The sequence below is a fragment of the Camponotus vicinus genome, unplaced genomic scaffold, assembly GCF_025532165.1.
Source record: "Camponotus vicinus isolate PSW18456_S1 unplaced genomic scaffold, iyCamVici1.0 SCAF_9, whole genome shotgun sequence".
Taxonomy (NCBI): Eukaryota; Metazoa; Arthropoda; class Insecta; order Hymenoptera; family Formicidae; genus Camponotus; species Camponotus vicinus.
Window position 1 is genome coordinate 2,129,898 of NW_028141981.1, and position 8,489 is coordinate 2,138,386.

At 29.5% G+C, this 8,489-nt stretch overlaps 1 protein-coding gene across 1 annotated transcript; it reads left to right on the top strand.

The window, feature by feature from the left end:
- The first annotated feature begins 363 nt into the window (after positions 1 to 363).
- LOC145977428 (arylsulfatase B-like) lies at positions 364 to 4,692 on the top strand. The gene is made up of 8 exons (XM_083109412.1): positions 364 to 780; positions 1,347 to 1,506; positions 1,856 to 2,082; positions 2,395 to 2,656; positions 2,982 to 3,139; positions 3,386 to 3,677; positions 3,764 to 4,041; positions 4,435 to 4,692. Exons 1-8 carry the CDS (start codon positions 646 to 648, stop codon positions 4,600 to 4,602), a joined length of 1,680 nt encoding a protein of 559 aa, XP_082965538.1. The 5' UTR covers positions 364 to 645; the 3' UTR covers positions 4,603 to 4,692.
- Positions 4,693 to 8,489: the final 3,797 nt, after the last annotated feature.

The following is an 8,489-nucleotide window of genomic DNA, read 5'->3' on the forward strand; positions in this document are numbered from 1 at the left end:
ATATTATTGATACATCATGTATATTTGAATTAGTTCCACTTTGTGTGTGTGTGTGTGTGTGTGTGTGTGTGTGTGTGTTACGTAATTCATATCATAACAATCACGTGGATCAATAATTCATATCGCACGGATCAATAATTAAATGTCGTAATAATCACGTAGACAATTTTATCAATTAATCGTAATAATCACATGTGAATGCTATCGCCATTAGGGTATAAATATAGCAATGTATATCTTACACTCTGCAGTATTAAATTTAATGTGAACTCGAGAAGGGTTAATATCTACAACATCTACATTCGCTCGTCAAATAATAGAACCACATATAGAATCATTTTAGATATTAATAGTGCAAGACTAATGAAATAATGAAAAACTGCGTATTCATGATTGAACAAGGAGATAGTTTCCTCTAGCTTCACTTGGCATTAAATTTTTTTACAAGAGATTGTTTTGATTCTTTACAACTAATATAAACGTAAATTAATTAAGATATTAAGCAAGATAAATTATATTTATCAGTATCGTTTAATCGCCAACTTTAATATCATTGTGATATTGATCGATAATTTAATGTGATATTTTATAAGTTTATTAATTTCGGTGATCTCGTTTCATCAAACGGATAAAGTATTTGAAACGATGATTTTGAAAGAAACAAGCTGGTTTGCTTGTGTTTTTATAGTGATTATTTTAAATGTCTCACGCATATGTTTTGGTTTAAAAAATGATATTCCTAAGCAACCTAACATCGTCGTCATTATCGCCGATGATCTTGTAAGGAATTATTTTTATTAGTATAATAACTTAACGCGTTTAAAGAAAAAAAGTAATTCCATAACTTAAAATATATTTTGGAAAAACTAACAATGGTTATAAAAAATTTGTTTATCTTAAATAAACAAATTATTTATTTAAAAATGTTGTCCTTTAATTGACACAATTTAATTCTGGAATATATGTTCTTCTTAAATTTTTTGTATGCTAAATATTTATCAAGATTAACAACGAATTATTCTCTTCAAACCATTTTCTATTGTTTTTTCAATTCTTCTTCTTAATAAGTTTTTGAGTCCATTCAGTTCCAACAAAACGTTTTTATATAACACACATAGCTAGACAAAATTACACAAAGCTATATTTATTTTGCTTTCTTATGAGGCTGACTAATGACTTATCATTATCGTTGCATTAGTTCTAAAATTTTGCAACGTTATACGAGAGATAGTAGTTTTTTAGAGAAAAAAAAACGACAGAAATAAAAGCAATACATACTAAAATGTATTATTAAATGTGAATCATAAAATGTAATTTTTTAATATATATTATGGTAAAAATATAAGGGATGGAACGACGTGAGCTTCCACGGCGCCGATGAGATTCCTACGCCGAACATAGATGCTCTCGCATACAATGGTGTAATACTAAATCGACATTACGTATTGCCGATATGCACACCATCGAGAACAGCTTTTCTCACTGGAAAATATCCCATAAGGACAGGTAAAATCTGATAAAATAATCGTATCTAATAACGCGATGCATTTCACTATACGATACAGCAAACTTTTGAAAATCATTTACGTTCCATTGGCACGTTTCTTTTATCGGTAAAGATATATTCAAATTTGTATCAATTTGATATTGCAATGCAATGATAATTTCCTCGAAAGTTCATATTTCTATTTATTTATTCAGAATTTATATCTTTAATAATTCTTTTAACGAAATAATTTAATAATTCTTTAACTTATATCTTTAATAATTCTTTTAACTTTTATGATTGTATGCTCTTTTGATCGAAAACAGATTAAGTAAAATTTAATTCTATTGAAGTGTATCCAATATTTAGGTATGCAGGGCTTTCCCTTGTTACCAGCTGAACCACGTGGTATACCTTTAAATAATATTCTATTACCCGAATATCTTCAGAAACTCGGATATGCTACTCATTTAGTGGGAAAATGGCATGTTGGTTATCATACAAGAAATTATGGTCCTACTCGTCGTGGTTTCGACACTTTTGCTGGATATTATAATGGTTACATCCAATATTTCAATCATACAGTCCTACAAAATGTAAGTTTTGTATTATTATTTGGACAAAGTTTTTATTTTAGAAGGTATAATATATATACATATATATATATATATATATATATATATATATATATACATATACATATATATTGTAAAATATATTGTAAAAAATTTAATAATACGCTAATATGTATTTCTTTTGCATTATATTACAATGCAGTAATAATAAAATTATTACTTGCCACAATTGCCGGAAATATATGATCAATCTATAGTTTTCTTTTTTATTATATGTTATGAGTAAATGAATTATTAGGAAAAATGAAATTAGAACAGAAAATTATTTCACAGGAACAATTGGGCTATGATTTTCATCGTATCGTAGGTGATAATCACACAACTGAATACAGATATGACTATGTGACTGATATTATAACCGACGAGGCTGAAAATATTATTTCCTCGCATAATTCTGCGAAACCTCTATATCTGCAAGTATCACATAATGCGGCCCATTCTGGCGGCTCCGACGTGGAAATGCAAGTACGCGATTGGAAAGAAACGAATGCTACTCTCGGTTACATCGAAGACATAAATAGAAGAAAATATGCAAGTATGTATCATAATATACCTTTAATTGCAATTATCATAAGTATCGCACACGTTAATAGGTAAAAATTAAATCAAATTTATACAAAGGATAAAAAGTTGTGTTTCTCTTTCTTTTATGTTTATTTAATTGTAATCTTAGATAATCTCAATTTACCAATTAGTTGCATTATTTCATAGTATTCAATAAAATTTTTTCAAATTATTTCACACATCTATATGTTATCTTGTTCTTTTACTTTAACTATAATAATAATGTTAATTACAATTTTTGCTAATATCAATGATTGATTTTTAATTTTATAATATTTGGAATTATAAACTTTTAGGTGTCGTTGCTACATTAGATGAATCAGTCGGTCGCGTGGTCGATGCTCTGAGAAAAACAGATATGTTAAAAAACTCGATCATCATTTTTATAGCTGACAATGGAGCGCAAACTGTAGGAAATTTGCAAAATTATGGATCCAACTATCCACTTAGAGGGGTAAATGCGATTTACAGCAATTTGTATAAACATATCGAGACTATATATTTATGTTTGATTCATTTTCGCATATGATTTTTACATAGTATTAAACGAGAGCGATACAAGTTAATGTTATGTCGAAAATTTGTGAAAATAATTATTTAGATAAGAAATTTCTTTAGAAGAAAGAATTAAGATTTATAAAATTTTGAAGTTACATATAAAATTATTGTAATATAATTGAAACAATTTGTCTACTTCTAGTTAAAACTCAGTCTCTTTGAAGGCGGCGTTCGCGGCGCAGCGTGCATCTATTCACCCTTGATTGATCGTCCGTCGAGAGTTTCCATTCAATTGTTTCATATTACTGATTGGTTACCGACATTATATTCAGCAGCTGGTGGTAATTCGAGTGATTTGAAACAATTGGATGGTTTTGATCAATGGTCCGCAATTAAAAGCGCGGAAGATAGTAAACGGAACTCCATTCTCATTAATATTGACGAGAGAAATAGTAGCGCAGCAGCATTAATAGGACATTATAAACTTGTTACAGGTACCACCCACCCACACGCACGTACACATACACACACACACACACACAGTAATAGGAATAAAAATGCATTTCTTCTTAATATATAGATACATCCGAGTACCAGAAGTATTATAATTATAGTGGTAACAATGCATTGTATCCCAAGTATAATGCAACGAATATCTTAGCATCACCAGCTGCGTCAGCTATCGCAAGCATTTCGACTTCTACGTTAGACGCTAATAAAATAATGCAACTGCGGAAAGAGGCCACAATAATATGCAAGAATTTTACAGATTTCTCCAATTGTTCGAATCGTAGCTGCTTGTTCGATGTCAATAAGGATCCTTGTGAAACTACAGATTTATCCGCGAAGTATCCTAAGGTGACGTTAAATTAAGATTAAAAATAAATACATCTTTATATCTTTAATATTAATATTGTAAACAATTAAATACGTAAAAATAGATTTTAATTTACATAAAATGATATTTCATATGATCAATATGTGACAAGAGAAGTAAATAATTTTTAATCTAAATATATAGATGAATTCTAAAATCTTCTAAAGACTTTTTTAAATTAAATATACAAATAATATTGCATCAAGATAATAATGAAAATAATAATTAAATTAAGTATGTTAAAATGTGTATCCAAGATATTTAAATTAAAGGAAATGATTCTCGTGCGAATTATTATTATATGTAAGCATCGATACTTATCGGATGAGATAGAAACGACAGAGATAATTGAAGAATCCGTCATTCTATTTCAGGAAGTAGAGAGATTGAATATGTTCATCGACCGATATAAATCTGTTCTTATGAAACAGCCAAATACACCCATCGATCCAGCTGGCTATCCATGTCACTTTAACAACATTTGGATGCCTTGGTTGCCGGACGATTATCAGTCAATCAGCGAAATGCATTTCACTGAATGAAGTTATGCTGTAAAGACACATCATTGATTTTGGATGATAAAGTGATAAAGTGCTAATCATTTTGAAAATATAACAAGGTAAAGAGAGAAAAGCAAGAGCATATTAATTTTTTTTACATTAATAATTTCTGAATAATTATACTTAATTGTACGTATTCGTTTATATTATTTTACAATAATAATTATGTATATATTGATATTTTGATATATATTATGATATTTTGCAATATATATATATATATATATATTATTAGAACATATTTTACTAAATTCAAACTTTGACTCTATTTAAAAATATATTTAATTAAAAAATCATTATCTATTTTGTATATGATGAATGAAAATTGCCGTACATAGTAATACAAAGTCATACAAAGTAATAGCAGATCATTACGATACATATTGTCGAAACGAGGAACTCCGAAATCAATTTTGGCGTAAACAGGAAAAGAAAATTTGTAGGATGTGTCAAAGTGAAATCGAAATTAGAGCATTTAGCAAGAAATTGTACGTAGAGGAATAATGCAAATTAATCAAATTTTAAAAGAGAAGAAAGAAAGAACCCGTTGGATGAATAAAATTCTAAGGATAAGAAAAGAAAACTAAAGAGAAGATATCTAAGATAATCCAGAAATAATTAAAATTAATTAGTATAAGAAATACCATTATGTAAAAAAAAAAACTTATTTGATTGTATGTAAAGCATTATTATAATGCTGCAATGTGCAATATTTGTAAAACTTTCAAAGCCGAAAAAGCAGAAAATAAATAAATATCTATTTACAAAGTAGTAACAATAATCTTATGGAAAATCATAAATAGATTCCTTAAAATATAGAAAACTTCATGAAAGAGTGCTGTGATAAACTTCTGGCACAACTTCTAATTATTAAAAAAAATTAGCGTGTGCGAATATTTTATTAAATTTAGAATAAAGTTATAAATTTGGAATTTGTTGAGTGTTAGGACGGGATTTATTTAAAAATAAAAGACAAAGAAGAGAGAGAGAGACACTAATGCTTTATTATATATTTTTAAATTCGAATAAAGATTTACTTTCATTTTTAACAGTTTGCTATCTTAATTTATTTGGTGAGAGATCTAAACAAATATTCTTAACATTTTATATGCTAGTTGAAAATCACCCTATATATCTTTATTAACGGCATGGAGGGTGTTGACCGTAAGGTGTAGGAGGGTGGCAAAAAGTTTGTCATTGGTGGGACAAAACTCTTCTTTTCACTGACGTTATTGTATAGAGATTATGCAGATGGGATGCCATCGTTGTGTGCTGAGAAGGTTGATATCTATTTAATTACCGGTATCGTATTAATTAATCGTGTCTCATGCAAATAGACAATTTTGAACTTTTGCGACGTCCATTTTATCGATAAACGTGAACCTACGAAATACTATGAACTTTTTTCTGTCTTAATTTTTTCTATCTCATATTATTTATATAACAATCATTTTTCTACGTATTTCTTTTTATTTATAAATGAAATAGTTATTCAAAATAAATGCATAGAAATTCTTTCTACAAAGAATTTTACTTTAGGCAGCTTAGGTTAATGCATTATTTGATTCGCGTAAAAATCTTCTATATCGAATAATTAACAGATGCATGCAAAAAACGGAAAACGCATTTTTTAATTAATCTCATCGACAATTATTGAGAGATATTTAAAAGGAGAGATGGTAAATATATTTGATATCCATAGATGTGTATAGCATCTCTTACAACCATCAATTTCTTACCTCGTGTTTAATATTTGAAAAACGATTATACTTATTAAACATTCTTTACTGCCATTCTTCACAAGCCTGTAACGCTTTCGAGTCGCGAAACAAGGGATACTCGGCTCTAAATTCTAATCTAGGGCCAACAGCGAAACCTTTTCCTTTGCTTCTTCTTTTATATTCCCGAGGCGCGGCTTTACGGCTCATTTAGCAATTCGCTTATTTACAGGCAAGAAATCGCAGACGCGTATATGCGTACGTGTGGCTTTACGCTTTGTTTATGCGTAATCACGAGAAGGGGATGGTATGACGACAAGGAAGAAAGCAAGAAGAGCAAAAAGAAGCAAAAGGGAGTGAATGAGAAATAGAGAGACAGTGGATGACGGGTAGGGGAGGTATCTTCACGTTCTACGATCGCAGAGGAAGGGTTTGGAGTTTAAGTCGCTTTTAATAGCGAAGCAGCTGTTGCCGGATTTGCTTGTTTCTTTTTTATGGCCGATGTCTTCTTCGGCGAATAATGCCGGGAAATAATCTAAAACGAAGGAAGCGTTGTCTCTCTCTCTCTCTCTCTCTCTCTCTCTCTCTCTCTCTCTCTCTCTCTCTCTCTCTCTCTCTCTTTCTCTCTCTTTCTCTTCCTCTCCTTTCCTCTTTCTCTCTCTTTATCTCAGTTTTTCTTTCTTTTCCGCTAATAAACCTAGACCTTTAATGTTTAATTTATTAGTTTATTGTTGATAGCAATATTACATAATTCTTTAATTCATTATATACCGACCTGATTATGTATATTTGACTATCTTTACTAATTATGCGCCTCACTTTAATATTAAAGTGCAATATTACAATTACATATCTATTTTCTTTAATTTTAAAAATTTAAAATATGAAAATCGAAAGAAAAAATGAGATAAATATTAATATCTCTTATCAATTTATTTTTCGCCATTTATAGAGAGTTAGTATTCTTTCCCATAAGCGAAAGGACTTCTCTCGTAGTGGGAAATATATGAAGTATATCGTAGTAAAATATCAAAAAAAATAAAGAGAGAGGTTGCTTGAGATCGCGAGAAGATAATTAGACAATGTAAAAAACGAAACAGAATTGATGGCGCGCATAATGCGGTTGCGCGTTAAATTCTTACAGATCTGACATTCGCATGTTGCATTCACTCGTCCACTTATCTGTTTCTCAAATTAATGAGATGTAAACGCATTGCGTAAACCGCAAAGTAAGTATAAGTTAATGTTCCATTCATTCCGCAAACCGAGAGGTATAAACAAATAGATATTCTCACTTTTGTGTTCCATTGTACTCCACGCGAGGATTGCCCGTGGCAAGAAATTTGCCGTCTCTTAGAATACATACTTTTGCAATATCGCCAATAATTGGTGTTCATTTGCGTATCGCGTTTTCGAGGCTTGCAAAAATAATCTATCATTTGTCTCACCTATCAATCAATTTTTTTATTTTTAATTTCTATAATTAATAAACTGTTGAATAATATGTGAACTCGAGAACGTGTGATTTATTGATATTTATTAACTTATTTTAGAATCATACCGTAATATCGATTCATAAATAGAGAATTGACGATATTAATCGCCTAAAAATAAAAAAAATATACAGTATATTTTAACTTATTACAATTATTAATTAACTACATTATTTACTATTATGTAATTTTCATAATTGTAATAATTGCCTTAATATTCTTCTTATATATTTGATTTAATTCCTAAATAATAATAATGTCAAGTATATGTACATATACTTGACATATTCTTATTGATTGGATGTCAAGTATATGTACATATACTTGACATCCAATCAATAAGAAACTTGAATTTCTCATTCCTTAATCCTCTCTAATAAGTACTTATATTTCTGTCATTTGTTATAACTTGTCTGTCAAAAACTAGACAATCTCCGTTTAAAGCAAACTCACTTTTCTCTCCTCATTTAGACTAATATCGATATCCTTTATTAATTAAAGGATCCGCGATTTTTTTTACATGGCTATTTACATATGATATTTCCAGGTTTATATCGCTGCAGGCGAATCTACTTGTTGGGTTCCGCGTAAGGAGGAACGGTGGATATAAGTCCGAGCCAAAACTTAACGACGTAATGAACGTCTGACGCAGGATTAT